This window comes from Vidua chalybeata, chromosome 12 (genome assembly GCF_026979565.1).
Source record: "Vidua chalybeata isolate OUT-0048 chromosome 12, bVidCha1 merged haplotype, whole genome shotgun sequence".
Taxonomy (NCBI): Eukaryota; Metazoa; Chordata; class Aves; order Passeriformes; family Viduidae; genus Vidua; species Vidua chalybeata.
In genome coordinates, this window is record NC_071541.1 from 658,701 (window position 1) to 684,567 (window position 25,867).

General features: G+C 48.1%; 1 protein-coding gene across 1 annotated transcript in view; it reads left to right on the forward strand.

Annotated features, from left to right (window-relative positions):
- RAD18 (RAD18 E3 ubiquitin protein ligase) overlaps positions 1–17,937 on the forward strand; it is a gene marked incomplete at its 5' end in the record, with an annotated part of 29,266 nt that extends 11,329 nt beyond the window's left edge. The window contains 7 exons of the mRNA XM_053954035.1: positions 577–761; positions 1,848–1,924; positions 2,582–2,642; positions 4,921–5,055; positions 8,163–8,319; positions 16,060–16,122; positions 17,742–17,937. Of these exons, the coding sequence (XP_053810010.1) occupies positions 577–761; positions 1,848–1,924; positions 2,582–2,642; positions 4,921–5,055; positions 8,163–8,319; positions 16,060–16,122; positions 17,742–17,844 (781 nt within the window). The remainder of the gene's footprint in view (positions 1–576; positions 762–1,847; positions 1,925–2,581; positions 2,643–4,920; positions 5,056–8,162; positions 8,320–16,059; positions 16,123–17,741) is intronic.
- Positions 17,938–25,867: the final 7,930 nt, after the last annotated feature.

Consider the following 25,867-nt stretch of genomic DNA (forward strand, 5'->3'; position numbering starts at 1 on the left):
AGATGGGTTTTGGCCCCTCTGTTTTTCCTGGTTTGAGAGTATCTCACCAGGAGGTGTAGGGAAGCTTGAGCTAATTTGACAGGAGGAAATGATCTGCTAATTTTAGGTGACAAAAGTTGTACTAGGACTTGAATTTTCTCTGGCAGTTTCCTGTAATTAAGATGTTTCCCCCAGCTGTGCCAGGAATGTTGAGTCCTGACAGAAAGCAGTGGAAAGCAGTAAATTTTGGCTTTAGATGTTATTCCTCTGACAGCACTGTTACTTATCTTTAATGTCTCTATCCCCAAACCACCTTTCTGTAAGCTGGGAACTGCTGCCTTCAGGTACATGACTGTTTTTCTCAAAGACATTTTTCCAGGAAGCTGAAAAATCTCATTTGAGTTTTGGCTTGATGTTCTAATAATTTTAATATTTCTTCAGCTGATTCAGGTAAGCCATGGCCAGTACTGGGGTGGAAAACCCAAGTTTCTTTCATGTGTACATTATCCTGAGTGGGTGAAGTACCCACAATTGTAAATAGTTTGATTTTCATAGGAGTATTAATTGACTAAGGTCTCTCTCGTTTTCCTTTGGCAGTTCTGATCACAAAAGGAAGCTGATGTCCAAAGTTGTTTATAACCTGCTGTCGGATCGAGATCTGAGGAAAAAGCTCAAGGAGCAGGGTCTGTCTGCCTCTGGGACCCGCCAGCAGCTCATTAAGAGACACCAGGAGTTTGTGCACATGTACAATGCTCAGTGTGATTCCCTGAACCCCAAATCAGGTCAGTGAGAGGCTGCAGGGAGGTTGCTGCAATCCCAAACCATCAGTCTGCATTTCCCCTTCTGTTGGCTCTCGGGGTAGGCATAACACTGTTTGACTGCTGGGAGAACTGGAGCTGGAAGGATTTATCTTGGTGAGTCGAGGTCAGTGCAAAATCTGCTTTGGGCTGCTGGGGTACTTGGGGTGAGCCTTCTCTCAGTGCTGGTGGTGGAGGGAGTGGCCACCCAGCCTCTGCCTCGCTCATCCAGAGGGAAGGAGGAGTTCTGGGGTGTGTGGTGTGCACCCCAGCTGCTCTCCCCAATAATGCCACACTCTTCCTATGCTCAGCACAAAGGGTGAGTTATTGAACCCAAACTTAAGATGCAGACGTGGATTTTGGGTGGTAGCAGAGAGCCTGAGGTCGCTGTGGAACACCAATAGCTGAGCTTCTGAGGAAGCACAGGTGCCAAATTCCTGGAGTGTGCTTAAACCAGTTTGGAACAGGTTTTATTCTTTCACAGCTTAATGAGCTTTTGTTCTGCCTGCTTCACTGTATGGTGAAGTGTTTGTTTTAATAAATAACTGCCCACAGCTGCTTGGCAGTGCTGTGGAGATGATGAAGTGCAGAAAGAGATTTGTAAAAGTAAATGTCAAAGTAAACTGCAGGGTTGTGCATAGCTGTGGCTCTAGTTAAATGTTACAGTTATGGTGTCTATAGGCTTTGGATGAGTCTGACAATTGGTGAAGTGGGTTGTAGTTCCTCTGTTTCCCCTTGAGCCTGCACATGGTTCTGTTGCCCTGGAAGGTGGTTTGGGGACAAAGTAAGATAAACAGTAGATGCAATTATTGTGTCTTCCATTGAAACATCAGTGTAGAATGGAAGGTTTCTCTAAATGATGGCCTGTGTGCCACAAGCACTGTTGTGTGCAGGAGGGAGGTTTGGTAGGATTTGGAAAGCACGTTTGCCTGGGATTGGAGTCTGAGCTTTCCCTCTTGGAGGGCTAATGCTGTTTGTGTTTGAAATTCAGGGTAGTTTCAGTCTGTGCTGTTACAACTTTTTATTACCCAGCTCCTTATTCAGTGATCCCTTTCTTGTATTTCCAAACAGTTGCAGAGATTGTTAAAGAGCTGGAAAAGAATGAGAAGATTCGGGTTCAGCTTGAGTGTAATAAACCTGGTGAAAATGTAAGTGACTGATCTTGGTTCTCACAGAGGGGTGGCCAGCAGAAACTGCAGGGTGGGCACTGGGAATGTCTGCCTTTTGCTTTATTGTGGAGTTCCCAGCTTGTATATTAGAATTCACATTTAGCATCCTGTAATGAACCTGATCTTCTCACACCACTCATTTGTCATGGGCGGTCCTGGGTGCACTGCTGAGCTTTATGCCCAAACCCTTCAAGTAGGAGCAATTTTTGACTGCAGTAAAAATTCTTGAGTACAGTTCTCCTTGGCCATACTGGAGGATTTTGACCTTTGATGGCAGTGTGGGGGATATTTTGCTTCCTAGAATTCTCTAGGATTTAGGTAGCAAATTCCACTTCTGTATCAGCAATAGTGCCTGTTCTTTTCCCATGACATCTGATACTTTGGTGCCTTTGGAGCACCCTTCTATGGCCCACATGTGCTGGGTGTTCCATGGGCTGGCTTGGTCCTGGTGACTCGGTGGAAGCAGGGCAGGACACTGGGGATATGTTCTGGAAATGTGGATTAATGTGATGAGGTACTGAAAGCTGGGAGGGGAAAACAAACAGTTACTTCTTCCAGATTTAAGTCTGTAGTTTTGAAGTCTGCAGCTTTATCATCTTTTTATTTATGTTAAAAACATTTGTGTGCTTTCTGTAGAGCCTGACCTTCACAAAGGACCAGACTGAGGAAGAAATAGATGAGATCCACGCTGAATATCGTAAGTAACATGCAAATTTCACCTCATTTTGCTTTTAAATCTACCTTCTTTTCCTTTGAGCTGGAATACACACGCTGATTGCCTCCAAAGGCTTCTCTATTTATGCACTTTGCTCTTTCTTAGTGTCCTGCCATGAAAAGAGCAGAGCAGGGTGTGGGATGTGCAGTTGTGTGGTCACTGGGAACCCTCTGCAGCAGAACTGCTCTGAAAGGCCTTCCTGAGCCCCCCAGGGCACTGGCCTTCCTGCTCCTGGTTCTATTTTCTTGGCCTGTTGTACGCATTTAGAACAAAAATACATTAAATACTGTCTTAATTTGTCAAAGACAGATATTTGATTGAGTTTTGATTGCTAAAAGGGCATGGCTACAAAAGTAATCACTTGGAGATCCTGATAGTCTCAAGTAGATTAACTGAAAGTTGGAAAGCTAAAAACGAATAGGAAAAAGGGGAAGAGAGAAAAGTATTTTAATGGGAAGATACAGTTTTAAAATTAATTAAAAATACTGACCTAAGAGGCAAAGGGTAACTGATGTCAGGTAATTTTTTCTCATAAAATGAGGAAGAAATCAGAAGCATGAAAAAAAGAACTGTATGTTAGAATTCAAGAACAGTTTGAGATTAAAGAACTCTCACCAAATGCCATTATTTCACTGTAAAACAGATGGACTTTAAAAAGCTTTGTTACACAATGAAGGATTTTTTCCTTTTTATTTTACAGCATTTACACCCCAGACCGTAATTCCCAGCAGAATTAATGAATGAACTCTGGTGTAAATTCTGAATAAAAACACTCAAATGCATTTTTGTTCTGCTTTTCCATATGAAAAAACACACTGGGGCTGTGAACAGCCTTGGGGAAAGGCAGGACAAACTGTCTGGGAGAAAAGGCTTTTTTTCTGCTTCTTTGCACTTTCCCAGGCTCTTGGCAATTTGCACATTGCACTGTTGGCATTTTTTTTGCTGTTTATGAAGTAGCAATTAATACTTTGGCTTGATGAACCTGAGGGTGGGAGCTGGCTGGGAGCTCTGCCTGGCATTACAGCCACTGTCACTTCCTTCTGCCCCACAGCACTCAGGGACCCCCTCAGCCCACTCTGCTTTTCTCATGTCTCTATTTAAAGAGTTAAAAAACCTACAGGGAAGGAAATACATCTGTGAAAAAAAAATATTTGGTTGCCTTTTCTGCTTATAAATCTTTTTATTTGCCATGTTCTTTGGAGGTCTGCTGCTTTGTCTTGTGATTTAAATATTTGTCTGGTTTACGTTGCTGCAGTTGGTGGGATGTGCTTGGGGTGTCGTTTCAGCACCACAGTGATTTACAGTGCAGCTGAACAGTGCTTGTGTGCCAGGACATTTCTTTTCAAAAAGCTTTGTAGTTCTGCCATGAGCCAGCACAACAAAAGATAGTAATGCTGGAAAAACTGAAGCGCCAGAGGAATTCTGTAATGAGAGTGCAGCAACTCGGACACGACATCTGGGACAGAATTTGCTTTTTATTAACAGAATTTTTGGCCTTATGTGGTGTTTTCAGCTACTCAGGGAAAGGGAGTCTGTCTCAAATCTGTTTCCTTCTGTGGGGCAGAACTTGGTGTTTTATCATAGAATACATCCAAGAATTTCCCCACTGGAAGGGTGGTCATTCGCTGGGATGTGCTCCTCAGGGAGGTGACACAGTGCTTGACAGGCCTTTCTGAGAAGAAATTCCTCCTGGTGTCCCCCCTGAGCCTCCCCAGCCCAGCCTGGGGCCGTTCCCTCTCCTCCTGTTCCTGGAGCAGAGCCCAGCCCACACCTGGCTGCCCTCCTGGCAGTGGGATCCCTCCCTGCCTGGCCAGGGTAGGTGACCCACAGCATCCTGCTGAGGACACCAGGTATTTGCCCAGCCTCTGAGTAAAGCATTTGCAGTAGCAAGCTTAAACAATTCCATTGCTTTGGCTGAGCACCAGAGGAGTGCTTAAAACATGATTGAAAGTGCAGAGAGTATTTGCTTTATTAACTTACTTAAAGGATCTGAATCCCAGCAGTGTAATGGCATGACACAGAGCATTAAGTGTTCATCTGTGCTGGTGCTCTGGACCGTGGGCAGCTCTGTGAAAGCACAGACACAGATTTGGATTGTTAATAGAATGTGGGACATATCACAGTGCTGGGTTGGTTTTCATCTGCTGTAACAAAAGTGCTTTTAATTCAGTTTTTGGTGTCCATTTCTGTTCACGTCCTTTCGGTGTTTGTGCCATACCTTAGTCCTGTGGGGTGGTCACTGGTGCTCTGTACCTTTCAGGAAACAAACACAGAAGTGAATTCAAGTTCTTGGTGGATCAAGTAAATAAACGATGGAAGAAAATAGGTGAGAGGAAAGCAGAAAGTGCTCAAAACAAAGAGGAGGTTGCTGCCAAAGAGCTGCCAGCAGCCACAGGTCAGTCACATTTTGTGTTGTCCCCTCTTGGACCACACTAACAAGTGCTGGATTCCCAAAGAAATGGTCTTTCATCTGTTGTTTGTTCTTCTAGAACCTTTAAGGGGGGAAAAAGCCCAATCAGCATAAAGATCAAACAGACCCTTAAGTGATTTACTGCTATTGATTTTAGTGTGGAACACAGGCATGATCCATAATAAATATATTTGGTTTCTGTGTGCTGTGTGTGGATGTGCATTCCAGTGGGTTGAAAAGGGGTGTGAGGTTCTGGTTCAGGTTTGCTGGAGGTGCTGAGGGTGGCCACATGACCACTGGATGAAGGTGAGGGTGGGTGCTGCTTGCTGCCTTTCAGCCTTCCAGCATCCTTAGTGTGAGAGGGGGTTGGTAATTGGGAACTGCAGAAGTATTTGTGGGGACTGCATTCAGGAATTTTTTGTCCTGAGACTGAAGCAATAAAATCCTTGGGCTTGTTTTGGGCTGTTCATGCAGGATGTTGCCCCTCTCTAACTGGCTGTGGTTTGTGTTTGTGTACTGGAGCACAGTGGGAGGTGGGAATGCCTGGCTGCATCTCCTCCCTGGCTGGAAGGAAGGAGCAGCCTGCTCCATCCTCCCCACAGCCCCAGACATCACCTGGCTGTGCCCTGAGAGCGCTGCCTGCAGCATCCTTTGGTCTCCTCTGGGTTCCTGTGCTTCCTGGCTGCTTTGGCAGGGAACATGTGTCTTTGAATGTGGGGTTTAGAGGAGCATTCCTCAGCCTAATAGGACTTGTGGATTTCTAATCTGTTTAAGAGACTGAGTTGTGGAGAGCCCCCCTGGCCAAAATGAGACGTGCTGTTGTCGGTACGCTCAGGAAAACACGGCAGTGTGGTTTGCCCCAGCTCCCACAAGCCCCTGTGCTCTTGAGCTGACTTCATCTGTGCCTCTCTCCAGTGCTGGCTCTTCCAGCAGAGCTCTGCAGAATAAAAAGAAATGAAGAGAACGGTATAATAGTATGAATTTTATCCTTATTGTTTCCTGCAGACCTTGGCGCAGAGCATAATCCATTCTGTGTGAAGGGTAAAGGTTAAGGACTCTCAAGGATAAAAGATTTTAAGCTGTTCCTCTTCTATAGCAGAAGAAGAGGCAATGTGTTATTGGATAGTGGAGTCACAGCCTTGATTTCCAGCTCTGGAAGTGAGGGATGGGCTGCTGTGGATTTTGGGGTTTCTGTCTTGTGTGTGCTGCCCTGCAGGCTCTGAGAAGAGCTGTTGTAAAACCATGGAGTTTTTCCAAAAGAGTGATCAGGTAGAAAATAACTTGGGTCAGATGTATCATTCTGCATCATGTTCAGAATGTGGGAGCACCTCATTTGCTTCTGGCAAACCTGCACAATTTCCATTACACTTTGTTCTCTGAGCTTCCAATAATCCTTGGAATTTCAGTTTTGGGTTTTATGCAAAACATCTGCACTCAGATGACTGTTTATAAACAACTGAAAAAGCAAAAAGGTGATTCACAGGGGAGGGAGCAGATGCCTAAAGCCTGTTTCCTCTTGGTTCCTTGTTAACAGCAATTGCCTTTGTATTAACTGGGGATTACAGCATGGGAAAGGCAGAAGGCAGTAATGGCCTGATGGTAAGCTGGGAGAACCAAGGCTTTGTCTGCATTCCTTACTCACTTGCTGTGTGTTCTCATGGAAGTGGTGGAATTGTACAGAATTAAACCAGATCTTTAGGTTGGTTGGGGTTTTGTTGGTTTGTTCGTTTATTTTAATTTCCTCCTCCATCTCTCCCGTTGCCTCTCCTGTACTATTAGTTGATGTAATTTAGCCTCACTTTGTTTGTGATGACATTTTAATCATCTATTCCTGATTTACGTCATCTTGCTTTTCATCTTTAAGTTTAAAATATGTTTCCCAGTCTTTATAACTTTTAAACATGGGGCTGTGCTTTGTCTAAGGGGAAGGCGCCATAAGGATTTGATATATACTGGTGCTAAATAATTTGATTCAATAAATATTAACTGTGCTGGGCTGCATTATTGCACAGGCCTTTGCTATTTTTACTCTGCTAATTTCAGAGAGTTGTGTTTCATTAGTTGGACAACCGACTCACTGGGATCTGCTGGTTGTTTTCAGCAGACAAAAATATGCCCCTGATATTTAATTATGCCTGTTAGCAGGAGAGAAAGGGCAAGCTGAGCTGAATCCAAAGACTGTGAAGCCCCTCCACACTCTAATTAAAGTTCTGCTTGGCCATTTCTGTGCTGACCATTGCTGGAGGGGCAGAACAGGGGGGGTGGTTTGAGCATGGCTTGGGCCCTGGGAGGAGCCAGGACATGTCTGTGACTGTCACAATCAGTTACCAGTGAGATGGGTCTGTGCAGGCTTAGGGTCCTGAGCAAGTCTTGAGTTAAGTAACTCACTTGCAAATATTTGTGGGTATGGCATGAGGGCAGTCTGTCTTTTCATACCAGAATTTTTTACCCGTGTCTGTTTTCTCTTTGGAGGGGCAGAAGGTGTCTTTTCAGAGAACTGCTCATCTTTTCATTGAACAAAACACTTGACACAAAAAGCAGCAGAATGGTTTTCAATTTTTGTCTGTTGTGTTGCCTAGAAATTATTTTTCCTGTTGAAATGGAAATGTCAGTGCACTGACTTTGTCTTAGCTGCATAAGGAAGTAAATCACAACTGAAAATAAGCCTGTTAACTTGGTCTGTAAAACTTAAAGCTCAGGCTGTCTGATGCAGGGCTGAAGGGAGTTGGTAGCACAAGCAGCCAGCAGCACTCATTAAGTGCTTGCTAGTTTCTGAAATAAAGTTCCATCCTATGAAATATGTAACACATTCTCACCCTTTATTTCTCACCTTGTGTTTGAAACTCAACAGTGAAACATTTCTGGTTCTCAGGGAGTTGTTGGTTGGTTTCTTTTTTTAAATATACATGAAAAGATATCCAACCTCTGGGACTGTCAAAATTTTGGAAAATAAGTATGTGGGAATGAGATGTTGGTATTTAAATGTTTATAACTTAATTTTTTCTTAAAAATCTTATCTCTAGGCTGCAGAATCCTAAACAACAATATTTTGCATTATCATTCTTTCTAATCTCTGTCTTTCCTCTTGGTAGAACCTGCAGAAGAGGATCACACAGCTGTTGTCCCTGGAAAAGCCCAAGCACTCCAACCAGAAATTCCTGATGGCCAAAGAAGTGACTCTCCTAGCTTGAAGGAATGGCAGAGATCAGCCTCCCCTGAGTTCTCCCTGTCCTCTGGCTCAACGTGCAGGTCAGAGGGGCAGTCACTGCTGCCTGGGGTGTGCTGGTGAGAGCCAGCGTGGAAGAGCAGTGCAGGCACCCAGCTCCACGGGAGGGTGCTGAGCTGTGCTCACACATTCCTTCTGCACGTGGTCCTGGGCCTTCAGTAGCTTCAGGAACGGAGCTAAAATACATGTAAAATTCACTTAATGTGAACTGGCATGCCTTCATAAGGGATTGCTAGTGGGAATGTTCCTTTCGGTACAGAAACAGGGAGTGGAATGTCTGGGGGGCCAGGAGTATGTTTGGTGAGTCCCTTCCACTGCTTCACCTTCCCATCTGCTGGAAGTTTTATTTAGAGAGGTCCCAAAATTGATACAGTCTTTTAAGTAGTGTAGCTGAAAGGACCTGTGGCCCCAGTTTCTGGAGGAAAGGTGAAAAAGTAATTGAAAACAAATACAGAATAATTGGGTTTTGCTATGTGTCTGAAAGCAAGAGGGCTAATCTTGCTATCTTGTTGATAAGAGAATTGAAAGGAGAATGCAGGTCTGCATTACCAGGAATAAAAGGGTTTCCTGTGGTTTTAGAAGTGGGAGATAATCAGAGGAAGTAGCTGAAGGTCACCAGCTGAGCTAGGAGTGACATTCCTTGATTTCCCACCCCTTAGACCCTAGTACCTGCCTCTTCCTCCTTGTTCTGCAAATGCTAATAGTAAAGTAGTGATTGGCTTTATTATTGGTTATTAACAGAGCAATCTAATTGAAATATTTTAACAGAAACCAATTTTTATAAAGTCATTTTGGTTCACAGAGAGCTTTTATCAGGAGAAGTCATCATGAGGGTTAAAGAGCTTTTAGAAGTCATCATGAGGGTTCCCTTCCACAGAGGGAAATGTTGATCTGTGAGTGAAAGCCTAGGGAGACTTTGGAACGAGGAGCTCAGCTTGGGGGATGAGAGAGCATCAAACAGTAAATGTCTTTGTTTTACAGGATCAAACTTTGCTGCCTGTTTCCATTTACTTGCATGAGTGGGAGCATACAGTAAATATTTGTCAGTAAACAGCAATCTGCTGGCTGGCAAGCACTTGGGGAGGCAGGAAGGGTCGTTGGTCCTTTCAGAATATCCCTGCATTTCTGTTTGACTTCAGACCTGCCTTATAGACCAATAAAACCCTTCCCCTCCTGTGGCCTTTCCCCTCTGTGCTATCTGTGTCTTTCTGCCTGCACTGGTACTATAAAATTGATAAAGGCAGCAATCAGTTTATTTGCTTTCAGTGTGTAACAAGCCTTTAAGGTGAGCACTGGACTAGATTTTTCTCAGGATGTAAGTGATGATGACAGTTTTTCCTTCCCTGTGACCAGGGCAGTGTTCTCCTGCCCGTTTCTGGGTCAGTCCCAGTGCTCTGGGTTCACCCAGAACTCACACATTGCCATACCCCATGTTGGAGTGTCTCGTTTCCAGGTGTGCTCTTGGAGCAGGTTCCCCAGCTCCCAGCTCCCCGACCTGCAGAGGTTGGGTGTCCCTCTGGTCTGACTCTGCCCAGGGCAGGGGCAGCTGGAGAGGCCCAGGGAGCCTTGGGGCATCACAGCTGCAGCTTCTCCTCCTTTGCATCCGACTCCAGCGCAAGGAGATGAGGGCAGCAGTAATGCAGTGAAGGCTCAGCTCAAGTGACAGCTGCTGCCTGCTGGGGATGGGAGGTCCCTCCTGTGTGACCACAGTGTTCCTCATGCCAGCCTGGACCTTGCTGAGGAGCACTTTAGAGTGTTGTCCTGGGTTTTCTGGGAAATAAAGAGAGGCTGCAGGGAATCTCCCCTGTCCAAATGCTGAGGTAGAGGAACACGTACTGAAACGAGTCAAATGTGCTCTTTGTCTGGACTGCCTGTGCTCCTGGCAGTGCTCTGAAGGGGCAGGAGGGCTGCTGGCAGTGCCCACGTCCTGGTTAGGCCTGTGGGGTCCTGCTGTGCCCACGGACCAGCTTTGGACTGTGCAGCTCTTCCTCCCAGCCTGCTGCTCCCTCAGGGCTCTGTGTCCAGAAGGGCCCTGGGTTGTGGCAGCACTGCCAGGGGCTGGAACAACCGCTGCAGTCGTTCCAGCTGTGGAAAGAAAGACATTTTATCACTGTGTCCTACCATGGGGCTGGGCTTTTCTTAATTGTGGTGAAATAAATCCGGCAGAAATCAAACAAGAATGATTTAGATGTTGATGGTTTTAGTAGTATTGTGGTATTGTATCAAGTAATGAGTTTCTGAGGCTTGTGCTTTTCTGATAACGAGAGGGTATCCTTTGCCAAGAGTAAATGTTTTTCACATTGAAATGTCAAAACTGGAAATATATTTGGAATTCCAAATCTGCATGCTGTGTTCCTGTGAGGAGGGCACTTCTAAATGGAGGGCTATTGTATTGATGAATTAAAACAAAATGAGGATGTTGAGTAGCATATGGAATGTAACAGAACAATCCACAAGTCAGAGTTGAAATGTTTGTTCTGCAAAAAAATGCTGCAAAGAAATCAGTGATTCTTCTGTTTTCTCCTTCATAAGGTTTGTCCCTTTTCAGTCTCATGTCAATACTTGCTAAGGGAGTAGTTGGTCAAGATTAGAAATTCATCCATTCTACACTAATCACTGATGAACTGATATTATTCAAAGGTCCGTGCTAAAACTGAACAAATGAGAATTTTACTCCTGCTGGAGAAAAGATCCAGGCCAGGTGTGGAGGTTGTAGCAGTGTCCCAAACTGCTTGTGCTCTAGAGAGATTGATGATCCCACCAAGAGAGCAAACTGTGTGTTACAGATAAGCACCAAAACACAGCCCTGGCTTTGAAAGGGTAATTTTTCAAAGCTCTGAAGTCACAGTTGCACAAGGCTTCCACAGGACTGCAGTGCTCCATATGAATAGTCCTGTGGTATTCTTTGACTTTCTGGGACTGAAGCCAGACTTATGCAACTACTTAAACAATAGGAAAATTAGAAAATAAATTAGGAGGAACAATGATAAGCCAGTTAATGAGCTATGTAAAGGAAATATTCCATTATAAGTATTTTATAGAATGGGGACAATACACAGTTCTTTAAGCAAATTATTTTTTCTTAAAACTGTGTTCAACACAAGTGTCAGTTCCTGATGACTAGAGTGAGACTTGAACAGCAGACAAAACCCAACACTGGCTGTATCTGAGACACTGAAACACAGTCAGAATTTTGAAATCCTGGTGGGATTCTGTGTCCACAGCCTGTATAAATCCCTGTGCTGTTGGAATACCCAGAGTGACTGCAGTGGCTGCCAGGAGGGGTTCATGCCCAAGGAAGGGGCCTCATTTGCAATATATGGGGCTTTTTGGCAGTGAGTTTAGGAGCCATTGATCAGGATCCAAGCTCTGGCTTTAGCAAGTCGCTTATCCTTGGATTTATTGGCTTTACATAATATGGGGTTTAGTTCATCAGCAGAAGAGGTAGAAATAGGAGTGCACTGGATGGCAGCAAGCCTCTGAAATGGGTGACGTGGGTTTGGCAGAGCTGGCAGGAAGGAGTGCTTGGAAATGCTGCGTGAGCTCTTCCTGGGCAGCTGCCTCAGCCTGAGCTTGGAGGCCGTGTTGTCCTGCGCCCTGGCCATTGCTGTCAGATGAGAGAAGTGTATGAAAACGTGTTGATCAGTGCAATAATTGCCTTTTATAGATCTTCGGGACTTTTTTACTTAATAAATCTTGCACTGCTTTGGCTCAGAGTTGATTTATATCACAGTGTTTGATCTGTGAGTTTTGGCCTCAAAGATGGGTTCATTGTGAAAGGATGATGATACTTTTCTGCTATGCTGTTGATTCATACTTTTCTTCCCAAAAATTCGAGCTGTAACAAATGGCAGGAGCTGTGAGTCCTGGGGAGGTTGTCACATAGGGCCAGCTGGTGGCCTGGGATGTGTGTGGTGGAAGCTCTTACGTACAGGCTGTGTCCGGGGGGACATCAGTCCCTGGTCAGGAGCCGTGGGCTGTGGACACCTCTGAGCCCTGAAAGCAGGAGTTGTGGTTGGGAGTGCTCCTGGTGCTTCAGCCACCACATCCCACCTCTGCCAGCTCCTGAGGGAAGCAGTTCAGGTAGGTGCAGCAGATCTTTCCCTTTTCCCAAGGCACAGCCTCAAAGGTATCTTGGGCTGCAGAGGGGGCTGTGGAAAAGCCTGGAAAGAGTCAAGGAAAGCAGCAAGATGGTGGAGCCTGTGCAGGGTTCGTACAGACAGGAGCCCTCCCTGGGGGCTGGGCAAAGGCAAGGCTGGCAGACCTCTCCAGAGACAGGAGCATGAAGCCGTGGGCACGTGGTCTGAAGAGGAGGCTCTGGAAAGCCGTGGGAGATGTTGTGTTGCACTGCTCCTCTTGGACATGGCGCAGTGCCTGGCTGCTCCAGCAGCGAGCTCCTCCCGTTCCTTGCAGGGGGACAAAGTGCAGGCAGGAGTGCAAGAGGGACAAAGCTGCCTTCCCTCACTCCTGGGGCCTGGGCACTCACCTCCAAATGACATTGGTAAAATGAGATGGACTGGAGCTCATTTCCTGTGCCAGCATTGAGGGAAAACATGCCTGGAGCCTAGTCTGCAACACACGGCGGATGGATGGACAGACGGACAGATGGGAGGATGGATGGATGGATGGATGGATGGATGATGGATGGATCCAAGGATGGATAAGGGATGGATGGATGGATGGATGATGGATGGATGATGGATGATGGATGGATGGATGGATGATGATGGATGGATGGATGATGGATGGATGATGGATGGATGGATGATGGATGATGGATGGATGGATGGGTGGATGATGGATGATGGATGGATGGATGATGGATGGATGGATGGATGATGGATGATGGATGATGGATGATGGATGGATGGATGGATGGATGGATGGATGGATGGATGGATGGATGGATGATGGATGATGGATGGATGATGGATGGATGGATGGATGATGGATGGATGATGGATGGATGGATGGATGATGGATGGATGATGGATGGATGGATGGATGGATGGATGGATGGATGGATGGATGGATGATGGATGGATGATGGATGGATCCAAGGATGGATAAGGGATGGATGGATGATGGATGGATGATGGATGGATGGGTGGATGATGGATGATGGATGGATGGATGATGGATGGATGGATGGATGGATGGATGGATGGATGGATGGATGGATGATGGATGGATCCAAGGATGGATAAGGGATGGATGGGTGGATGGATGGGTGGATGGATGGGTGGATGGATGGACAGACGGATGGATGATGGATGGATGATGGATGGATGGAAGGATGGATGGATGATGGATGGGTGGATGGATGATGGATGGATGGATGATGGATGGATGGATGGATGGGTGGATGGATGGATGGACAGACAGATGGGTGGATGGATGGATGATGGATGGATGATGGATGAATGGATGGATGGATGATGGATGGATGATGGATGGATGATGGATGGATGATGGATGGATGGTGAATGGATGGATGGATGGATGATGGATGGATAAGGGATGGATGGATGATGGATGGATGGATGGGAGGATGCTGGCTGCTCACGCGAGGCCGAGGAGGAACTTAATCTGCCTCAAAATAAACCAATTCAAAGGGCTGTTTGCTCCTCTCAGTTGTAGAGCAAGACATGTCATTCACACTTACATCAGCTTTTTTCTTTCTATTTTAGGGTGGTGTGTTTCTCTTAAATGAAAAAGCGGGGGGTGGTGGAAGTCAAACCCAACTGATGGTCAAGAAAGGAAGAACTGACTCTTGGTTGACTCTTGTAAGGGATCAGGGGAACCAATCCTGCAGGAATATGGAGTGGGAGAATTGCCTGAGTCACTGGAGCTGCATTTTTCCCAACATGGAGACATGAATAAATGCAGGATCACCCTGCCACAGCATGCTGGCTGCATCTTGAGCAGTTCCGGTGAAGAACTTTAATAGTTTTGGCTGTAAAAATTGACTCATCTGGAAATGATCTGTAAAATTGTGGGAGAGATTAGTGACCCTTAGTTAAGAGAAGGACAGAAAACCTGTTGTGGGAATTTGTCTTGAATTTGGAGTCTGAATAAAGTCTGAAGGGGTGTTTTGCTGTGTCTGGATGCAATGTAGGTAGATACCCCTGAAGCATTGAAAAGGCAGAAAACATCAGAGAAATGAACAAAACAAAAATTCTAAATTCTGTGATCTCTCTGGTCTCTGTGGACTAAAATTGATAGAAAAAAACCTTCAGAATGAGGCGGCTGTTTCTCTTATTTAGTTAATAATCTTCAGTTTGAGGGCTAATCATTTGATGCTAAGAAAAGGGAGGAGTTTTCTTCAGGGAAAGAAAAAGTTAATTTAAAATACAAATTCAGTTGGTGGTCAAAGTTGCTTTTGTTTAGTTGACAGTGGGTTCAACTGTGGCATATTTGAGGATTTTATTTTTTAATTTCCAAACACTTTTGTCCCCTGGCACGTGCCAGACAGGTGTGTAATTACCTCAGCTCCAGAGCCAGCCTTGCTCGGGCTCTGTAACCGGAATCGGTGTCTGGCAGAGCCGGGATGTGCAGAACTGCTTCAGTGAGTGGCTGGCGTGGAGCAGTGGGATGCTGGAAGAGACCCTGGGACAAAGGGCTGTTAGCTCCAGCTGGAAGTTCAGAACCCTGCTTTGTACAGCTACTGCAGCTCCTCAGTCTCGCACTGCAATTAGGGCGTAGGAGTTAATTGGCTTCTCCGGGGACCGATGGCTCTGGCGTCAAGGGCCCATTCACGGCTCCGTGTGTAGGCCAAAGGTGGAACTCGCTCCAGGACGTTTTGTACTTGGTTTTAAAAAAGTTTGGTGGGCCTAGGCCGTGGATTCCACATGTGAATTCTGAAGGCGCATTACTGGTTTGAACGTTGGCCAGATTTTTTCAGTTTTATTGTTTTGCGGTGACAAACGCGGCGGGTGATGAATGCTGCAGTTTTCAAGGCAGGGAAGTACATCATGTTCAGGCCTCAAACCTGTTCTTTTTCTATTTTGGGGGACTAAAAGCACACAAATAGCCCTGTGTCCTCCCCAGTTCTTTTTTAAAATGCAACTGGAACATCAGTGGGGTTTGGAAATATGATGATAACTCATTCCCCGGGCATCCACTTCATGCACCGAAAATGAGCTTTTGATGAGCTTCTAATTCTGAGAGTGAAAACAATGCTGACTTTCAAACATTTCTCATCCATCTTTGGTATATTTTTCCTTTTTATCTGTATGACTGAATGTGCATGTGTTGGAGGTTACTCTAACCTGGTCTTGTTTGTCCAGCCAGATTCCTGTTGGTTCTGTAGTTATCGCCACAGTAACAGCTGAGGACTCTCACTTCACAGGGGAAGTGAAAAAAAATCCTGCTGTCTTACAGAAATTTTATGTCACATTCATTTATTTAAGAGAGACTTTACAAAAAGAAGGTACACTTTACCCCCCAAGACGTTTTGTAGAGCCTCTCCAGAGAGCCTCTGTGGTGCCTGGGAATACAGAGGTGGTGTAGTTACCACTTCACAGACATAAACCTAGAACTGTCTTGTGTGTTAACTAATGATGATGGGACCCCAGGGATAACTACACATGAAGTGAGACAGAAGTTTCTGGACTGTGCTGTAGGTTGGTGTTATTTCTCACTGCTGTTGCTTCTGGAGGGGTTGGTCTCACCCAGGGGCTCTGCTGCCATTGCTGAGTGGAGCCCTGCATTGCTGTAGGTGTTGCTGAAATAATTTCTATCCATTTTATTTTCCCCTTCAGCACCAATTCGGACATTCTGGCAGATACGGAAGAGTCTGAGACGTGTTCAGCATCCTCTGACAGGTGAGTGGAATATCCAAGAGCTGAAGTCCTTGGGGTGGGTTTAGGTCTGCAGTGTGCAGTTGGTGGAATCCTGGAGAAGCAGATGCCTCAGGAAGGTCAGATTCTTGAAGAATCCCCACAGTTCTGGGAAGCACAGTTTGGTCAGTGTATGTGGATCCTTGAAAAATGATACCTGGGTCCTCCAAGGATCCACAGATGCCCAATTGAATATCTTTGTTCTAAGTGATATATAACTATATATTTTAATTAAAAAGAAAGAGGAAACTGTTTTGTTATGGAAAATTAAATCTGATCTTCTATTACATTTGAAAATTCCATTGTTGGCAGAGCTATAGGTGAGGCTGACAAGTTGAACACACTGGAATTGAGCATCTGTTTTGATTGACTTCTGTTTGGGATTAGAAGAGCACTTCTTGGTTGTTAAAATCTCAATGTCTGCAAGTCTCTGAATCATGTTTCTGTTTCCCTTATGGAAACCCATGTGGAGGGGCTGGAGAGAGCCGTGGGTCCATGGGGTGCCCCGGTGCTCTGGGAACGTGTGTTCAGTCCCAGCACCAAAGCCTGGCTGGGTCTGACTGCTGGGATTCACGTGGATCTCCCTGGGGCTGTGGCTGAGGGTCCCAGGGATGCAGGAGAGCCATTTCCATCGTGGTGCAGCTCTGAAACACGGCTGGTTCCTGCTGTGTCTTTAGTGTGTATCTGGTGGCAGTCAGCAGAGGTGGACTTGAGCATCTCAGAGTTGTCCTTTGTTATTTTCAGTTGTGAATTCCCAGTTTAAGACAAATTAATAGTCCCTGCAGGATGGATTCAGCCTAACAGATGGTATAAAACAGAGTGCACTTAAAAGGAATGTTTAATTAGCAAAAGCTGTTGACAGATTAGTGGCATCTTTCATGTCAACACTATGTGGAATTTTAAGCTCCGAGGCTGAATGACGGAAATCAGCTGCTTCATTTACATACAGCTAGTTTAAGAATTTTTTCTTCAAAATTAACTGTGACTAAAAATAAAACAGTTGTTGAGTTTTCTGTGGAGAATACTTTGTCCATAAATGAGGAGAGTGCCTGGCAAGGCTGCAGGCCCCAAGCCCTCCTTTGGGGGTAACGCTGACCAGCCTCTCATCCTGCTTCCAGGTGCTGTGCCCCAAACTGCCTTTTCTGATAGAACATCCTTATGGTTTTGTCAGTGCCAGGGGTTGTCCTCAGTTATGGACAAGGAATCTGGGGGGTTGCTGCTGTTCCTTGGGTTCCAGACAGGTCTCTGGGGACAGAAGGAGAGGCATTGTGATGACCCTGTTCCTGTGGGCTCAGGGGCTATGGGATGATTCCTGGTGCTGTCACCTTCCTCAAATGAGAAGCGTTCCTTGGAAGCGTTCAAGGCCAGCTTGAACAGGGCTTGGAGCATCCTGGGATAGTGGAAGGTGTCCCTGCCCATGGCAGGGGTGGAATGAGGTGGTCTTTAAGGTCCCTTCCAACCAAAACAATGCCCTGATTCCCCATCACCTGTAACAGGTATGTGTGCAGCATCTGTGTACTGCTCACAGTGCATCTGTACAGCATCAGTGTGTGCTGCCTGGGGCCCTTGCAAAGCCCTCTTACCCCTCTGTTCTTCTCCCCCAGCAGCAGCTCCGTGGCTCTGGCAGGGAGCAAGAGGAAGCTGGGGCGGCCGCGGATCCCCGAGAGCAGCGGGGCGAGGCCCCTGGGCAAGCGGAAGAGGAGCTAGTGCTGCAGGAGTGCCAGCTCAGCCTGGGAAACACCTCCTGCCTTTCCCATCCTCTGAGGGTCTGCGTACCGAGTAAAATGCTCTATTTTCACACCACTGCCATTCCAGCTGCCTTAATGACCACGCTGGTGGGTTTGCCCACAGCCCTGTGGGCCACTGATGGCTGAGGGTGGGCACTGTGCCCCAGTTCCCTGACCTGGCTCCTGTGCCCGAGTTCCCTCGCTGCTGCAGCACCTGGGCTGTGTGCTGCTGCTCTTCCTGCTTGCATCCTGTGCCAGCCTCTCTGCCCCCCTGGAAGCAGCTGCAGGATGGTGTTCTGTTTGGGACTGGGCAGGTACTGGTGCCCCAGATCCTGGCACAGCCAGGGGAGAGAGGGACCAAGGATTGCAGGGAGATTCTGCCCTACACTAACAGGCTTTTTTATATATGTCTGTGTAAACTTACCCAGTATTATGTGTCATTATTTCAGTTTGAAGTCCTGAAACTGGGAGGCTTGGAAGTCGGAAGGTTGTTGGACATGAAGTATTTTAGCTTTCAAGCAAACAGTTACATTGAGAAGTCTGATTTCCTTAGGAGGTGGTGGGATTTTGTGATGCAACAAAGCAGTGCAAAAAAAAAAAGGAAATGCAAGAAACCTGAACACCAGGGAAGGCTTTGAAAAATAAAGCTTGTAAGCAAAATATGAAAATACTTCAGGTGCTTTTGCTGAGCCCTGAAGTTTTGGTCAGAGCCTGTCAGTGGGAGCTTGGCAAAGAAGGCACAAAGTCTGGGTAAGATTGAGGGTTATTGTGTCTTGACTTCAGAATGAAGCTGGGATTCAGAAATAATCCTCCTCAAGCCATAGTTCCCAGAAATATTTGTATTTGGAACAGGCTAAATCATGGCAGATATAAACTATCATAAGTGCATGAGGTGGAGAGATGCAGAGGCAGAGCAGAAATCTGGTTGTGTTGATTTGGTTCTTTTTTTACTAAACCAAACCTTTTGAAAGACAGTAATTATTTAGGGCTGCCTTTTTGTCACAGCAGCTCACCTCAGGCATTGGCATTGGTTGCCATTGGCCGGTGAATGGTAATTAATTGTAAATTAGTATCATAAAGGGCTTTCTCCAGGCGTTTGCAGAGCAGCTGCTGCTCTGGTGGGGGAGGGCACTGGTGTGGGTGCAGTACTGACATTTCCACTGGAAATGAGCTGGAGAGCCACGTGCCATGGGGATTCTGTGGGGCAGGAGAAGGGAGAGAGCAGCTGACACGTTAAATATGGGCATGAATCAGACTGGTTTGCTGACAACCTGTGAAGATTAGGGTTTTTTAATATCACTTACTGTTGTCATCACCATTTGAAGTCCAAACCGGTGGTCTTTGCCTGAGCTGGAGCTTTTTCCCTCCTTTTGGCTGGGCTGTGGGTTGCTGCCAGAGGAGGGTGGTGCCATGTGTGAGTGGGGTGTAGACACAGTGGCCGGGGTGCAGGGGGAGGCTGCACGGGGCAGACACACTGGGCAGTGTGGATGGAGGCTGAGGAACAAACATGGATTCGATGGTCTGCTGCCTCATTCCCACCCTGAGCCAGTCTCTCCTGCCACACCCAGGGCCAGCTCCAGCCCCAGGAAGTGCCAGGGTGCTGCCAGGCCCAGCCTTTGGCAGGAGTGGCTGCTGGTCCCCCGGGTGCCATAAATGATGCTTGCTGCACATCTCACCAACCCAAGATTCACAGGAACTGCATAGCATAAGGGAAAAAACAACAGGGAAGGAAACACAGTGTCCTCCCCAGGCTGTCCTGTCCCCTGCTCCCCTGGGCAGCTCTGCTCCTCCGTCACTGAGCCAAGGGGCAAGTGGGAGCAGTTGGGGACTTGTGAACAGCCAGGCTGGGGCACAGGTCACAGCCAGAGGAGCCGAGCTGGCGCTGACGGGGCTGAGGCACAGGGGGATGTGGTACAGGGTCCTTCCTGCTGGAGCTGAGCATGGCCCCACGGGGGCAAACCCCACCTTTGTGTTCTCTGGGTGAGTAATCATAAAGTTACTGCATCCTCCCGACACCTTTGCACTGATTGTGAGTGATTTTGTCACATCACCCGCAGCCTTGTGCTGGGCTTGGCAGTGCAGGGGTGAGGCCCAGGGACCCTCTGTGTCACCCTGCTGTGGGGTCCTGAGGACCCTCCATCCCCCCTGCTGTGGGTCCAGCCTCTCTGCAGCCATTCCTGGAGTGGATCCGAGGCAGATTCCTGATGTCTGTGGCTCCCTGGAGAACTGGGAGTGGGGCAGAAGCTCCCAGGGGACTGATCCTGGCAGCCAGGGTGGTGCTGGGCTGGTCTGCCACTGGAAAGCTTTGGGAAGGGCTGCTTTGGGCAGGGAATCCATTCAGGAGGAAATTAATTTAGTCACGGAGCAGTCCCTCAGTCCGGGGCAGAAGGGCAAAAGTGGAAACAAAATAATCAAAAAGTAAAAATGTCCTGTTCCCCCAGGCCGCGGGAGCCTGAGAAAGGCAGCGCTGCTGGCAGGGGGGAGAAGCAGGAGCAGTCACCCTGCTGGACACGGGCCTCCACCGCAGGTACCTCTGCCAGGAGCTGCTGGGGCTAGAGTGGACTTGGGGCCAGGGGCGTCTCCTGGCTTTGTTCGGCTTTGCAGCTATCAGGGAGCTGCCACGGGATTGTTCCTGGCGGGCAGGAATGCCTTCGAGGCACAGGGAATTCACCCAGACTGCGATGCCCGTGTCTGCCTGCTCAGAACGCGTGCTGCTCTGTCTGCAGGCTGTCCTGCGAGCTCACTGAGTGGGCTGGCACACCAGGGGCTGGCACACAGCTGGCACACAGCTGGCACACCAGGGGCTGGCACACCAGGGGCTGGCACACAGCTGTCACACTGGGGGCTGGCACACAGCTAGCACACCAGGGGCTGGCACACCAGGGGCTGGCACACAGCTGGCACACAGCTGTCACACTGGGGGCTGGCACACCAGGAGCTGGCACACGGGGAGCTGGCACACAGCTGGCACACAGCTGGCACACCAGGAGCTGGCACACAGCTGTCACACTGGGGGCTGGCACACGGGGAGCTGGCACACGGGGAGCTGGCACACGGGGAGCTGGCACACAGCTGGCACACCAGGAGCTGGCACACAGCTGTCACACTGGGGGCTGTCACACTGGGGGCTGGCACACGGGGAGCTGGCACACGGGGAGCTGGCACACAGCTGGCACACAGCTGGCACACCAGGAGCTGGCACACCAGGAGCTGGCACACCAGGAGCTGGCACACAGCTGTCACACTGGGGGCTGGCACACAGCTGGCACACGGGGAGCTGTCACACAGCTGGCACACAGCTGTCACACTGGGGGCTGGCACACAGCTGGCACACGGGGAGCTGTCACACAGCTGGCACACAGCTGTCACACTGGGGGCTGGCACACAGCTGGCACACGGGGAGCTGTCACACAGCTGGCACACCAGGAGCTGGCACACCAGGAGCTGGCACACCAGGAGCTGTCACGGTGCTCTGGGCTGCTCAGCCCTGGGCTGGAGAGGTTCCCTGGCAGCCAGGAACGAGCAGTGTGAGCTCAGGGCACGGGGGGTGGGCTGAGCACCCCTGAGGGACCTGTGGCTGCTGGGGACACGCAGGGGTCAGGGTCTCCCAAGGCCACTTCTCCAAGGGTGCTGTGTTTGCTGGCAGGAGTTAAAAATAAAAAAACCTTTTGGTTGAAGGGGGGTCTGTTTTGATAGAAGAACAGATATTCTGGAATTGGAACACCTCACACAAACAGAGGAATTGAAGATGAATCACAGTTACCTGCTGGGCAAACCCAACACCAGGATCTGCTGCCCAGAGGAGAGAATAATCATGGTCCTGTCCCACCTGGCATTGGAGGAGCCAGAGGGCCTGAATTCAAAATGATTTGGACAAATCGGTGAGTTGGCTCCAAAACAGCCACCTGGAACTCAGTAAAGAACATGAATTACCAGCTTCAGGAAGGAGAAGGTAAACACATTACTGCAGATGGGAAGTAATTAGTGAGGCAGAAAAGTTTGTATAAATGTAGCTGGGCTTCATTTTTGTAGTGAAAGCTCGCTGCTCTGGTTAATTATTTGGCCCTACAGAGGCATTCCTGGAGCCTGGCCTGGGGGTTTCATTGCAGGTATTTGGTGGGAGAGAAATGGGGGCTGTGTGGAAACACCCTCACCTCTGTGGGCATTCCCAGACACACATCTGCTTGGATCCTCACACATATCTACTGCATTATCCTGAGGATTGCAGCCTCCTTCATATCACTTGGCTAAGATTGTTGTAGTGATGGGCACCAAACTTGACTCACTTTCCTTTATATACATATGCAAATGTAGAATTTGCATACAAATATATTAACCCAGACTATATTCTGGTTTTGTTCTGGCTCTTCTATCTTTACCTAACAAAATCTCAGATAGATCTTGCTATTTATGTTTTGTTCAAAGAGAAAAGTGCCTGACTTCACTGGGCAGTGCTGTGCCTGGCATTAACTGGGTGATCCATACCTCTGGCTATGGGGAGGTTTAGCCAACATCCCAGATCCCAGGAGGTGACACTCGGTGTGTCACTTGGTGTGCAGGACCCGTAACACCTGTCACTGCTGCAGGTGTGGATCCCAGGGCCACGGCTGCAGCCGCAGGCCTCGGGGTCTTACTTTGCTTTTCGTTCCTTGATGGCGAGTGGGAGTTCAGGGCACTGCAGCTTGAAGTTACATACAAATGTAGTCGTCCCCCCAAAAGCAGTAAAATGATTGTATTATCTCCCAACAGCTTGAACCTGAAGTGTCTTTATTAAAAACCACATGGATACATATTTAAACTTTATTATGCCAGCTTGTTGCTCCCAGGGCCTGGGCAGGCTCCATTGGTTTTATGGGCTCTGAGGCCATAATGGGATGAAGCAAGGAACATTTTAGCACAAGCAGCGTCCTCGGGAGCCCTGTGCAGACCTGGCTGCTCAGGGAGGTGCCTGGGGAGAGCCTCTGTCACCCTTTGCTGGGCTTGGGTGTGCGGGGCAGTGGGGTCTGTGTGCGATGGGCACAGAATTCCCTACAGAAACCACAGACTACACCCACCCTGCGAGGCTCTGCCCAGCCTGGGTGGGACTGTCTGGATGATAGGATCAGCCTGGATGATAGGATCAGCAGGATCCATAGCCTGCTCCAGTCTAAATGGGTTTAAGCTGGTTGATTTGATCAGAGCGCTGCTGCTGTGTCCCAGGGCTCACCCTGGGGCAGGAGGTGGCATCTCAGTGTGCTCTGGGATGTGTCTGCAGAGCCCCTGGGGGTTTCATGTGGAGTGCCAGCCATGGTGGGGATGGAAATGTCTACTGGCTGAATGCCAGGAGGTTCAGGCTCTTTTTCCAGGATTTAGCTCCCCAAGCTGGATGAGCCTGACTCGGGCTCCACTGCTGGTGTGGGCTGGAGGCCGTGGGAGCAGAGGCTGATGGATTTCAGTGAGTTGGGGATCCAAAGGAAATGGTTTGAATCCCATAAACCTCTTAGGGACATGATGTGAAGGGTCTCTAACACTGAGTAAGTTTGGTGTAGTCCCACATTTATTTTCTCTTCACACTGGGGAAGAGAAAAGAAGAAATTATCTTGATATGTGCATGAACTCGTGTAAATTCTGCTGTGAATGTTTTACAGAGCTCAAGACTGCAGCATCCAAGTAGGTCCTCCCTTCTTCATTTGTCTGCATGCACAAGTCAGCCTCTCTGGCTCCTTCTCCCCTCCCAGTAATGTTCTGATGATTCAGTTTCCAAAACCTTCCCCAGCCATGGCACAAGTCTCACAGCCAGGAAGTGTGCAGCAATTCTGGGACTGACCATGGGCTGCAGGTTTTTCTCTGTCTTTTTTTTTTTTTTTTTTTAATAAATTGTGATCAATCTGAGTACTAGGTTTTTGGCTGTTTTTGTTGTTGTTGTTGTTTTTCAGCTAACAAAAATAAATACCACAGCCAGAGGACGGTGCAGGCGGGGGATGTGATGGATGACACAGCTTTACCCAGGAGTGTAACTGTCACCTGCATCTGAACACACAGGTCTGGGCTGGCTTATGTCACCCCTGATCACTGAGCTCAGTGGCAAAAGGAATTTGGTGTATGGGTTTGGGACCAAACAATTCTGTGCATTGCTGATATTTCCACGTTTTGTCTCCAAAGCCTTGTAGCCTTTGGTACAGATTACAATATTGATTGTGTGTCTGGAAATCAGCACAGCAGCTGGTGAGCCATGGAGGAATTAGATATCAGACTTGAGAATTTACTCATGTGCACATTTAAGAAAGGCACAGAAAAGTTGTAATTCACTGTGCCTTTATATGTTCCCAAGCCTGATTTAACACCCTGATTTAATACCTGTGCTTCATCAGCTCTGTGTTGAAGCACAGGTATGCCTTTTCCATGAAGATGTGTCCATGGCACTGCTCGTCTCCGTGGTTTTAGTAGATTTACCAGAGTTAGGCTTCCTGCAGGCTGAGTGCAAGAGATGAGGACTAGGAAAAAATTCTAGGACAACAAGAAATTCCCATACAGGAGCAGCCAGGTACCATATCCTGGCTCTCCAGCCTGCAGTGCCTGCTGTGGGCTGCAGCCTGCACGAGTTCATGGGCGGCTGCAGCTCCATCTGCAAAGCTGTGGCCTGGGCTTGACATTTTGCCAGACCTCTTCTGTCCTGGGGACCATAAAGTTGTGATTCCAGATAGCTATTGGAAAAACAGCTATTTCAGATCCAGCAGTAAACCAAAATGCAATTAAATTTAGCTTTATTTAGTGTTTGTGCTTTTGATTATCCCAAAGCATGTATTTTAAAATAAAAATGTTTCCAGCTCTATGGCATCCCTGAACATTTAAAGCTGGAAGAAGCAGGGGATGACTCAGAAAACCCTTTGATTCTCACAGGATTCTTTGCTCCAAAGTCACGTGTGTTTGGGTTTTAGTCGTGGAGCAGCTGCAGCTTTGCCTGAATAAGGACTGAGCATCTCTGGCTGTTGGGGGGCCAATGCCCAGCCCTGATGGGATCACCTGGGCAAGGGCACCAGGAGCTGGATGTTATCCTAATCCGTGCCCAAATTTCAGGCCCCAGGTGTGCAATCCTCACTGAGCTGCTCCTGCACTCCACGCCAACGCAGAGCGTGTCAGAGCACGTGGCCCTGGGAACAGTGTGGCATTGGCATGGGCACAAACAGGGTCAATGCTGGCACGGCTCTTCCCCAGCTGAGCACCTGCGACTCGTTGCTGCCATCAGAAACACTTCAGAGTTGCACAGCTCTCCTGGAGGTGCTCAGCTGCCACGTGTAGGGGCTGCACAAGGGGCTCTGGGCTCTTCCCTGGCAGTCCAGGTCTGTTCTGGAAGGGAGCTGGGTCTGTGCAGCCGTGAGTGACACCTCATCCAAGGCCAGGGAGGAGCAGAGGCTGCTCTGCCTCCCCTCAGGCACCATCTCACGGGGCTGCCTCCACACATGAGTCCCCAAGGACATCCCTCAGTACCTGCAAGGTGCTCAAGGAACTGAGCAGAAGCCAAGGGCAAAGCTTTCCTTGCCTCCACTGGAGCCAGGATTTTACCCCCAGTCACCTCCTCCCTGAGAGCTCTCCCCAAAGCAGCAGAACAATAAGGAAAGCTTTGCACGTGGTGAGCTGCACTCTGCAGCGATTCCCACAGCAGTTTTATTGCCTGAACGAGGAAGAACGTGAACCCTAGAGGGAAGAACGTGCCAAAGTATTTAACATTTCTTCATCTTGCATGGAGCTAAAACTTCCCCAAACTCTTTAAAAATAGCTGCAGGGATGTTTGTTCAGGGCCTAAGGCTGGGCTGAGGCGGATTTGAGCTATGACTTGGAAGTGGGGAGCAAAGGGTGGTGATGCTGGGGGCCTTCAGGGCTACTGGACTGAGGGGTGGTCTGGGAGGGTTCCATGCTCTTCTCAGCATCCCACCTGCACCTCCAGGTTCTGGATCCCTTGTAGGGAGCCTGATAACTGGGACAACCATTGAGCTGTGCTGATGAGCTGGTGACAAATGGTGTCA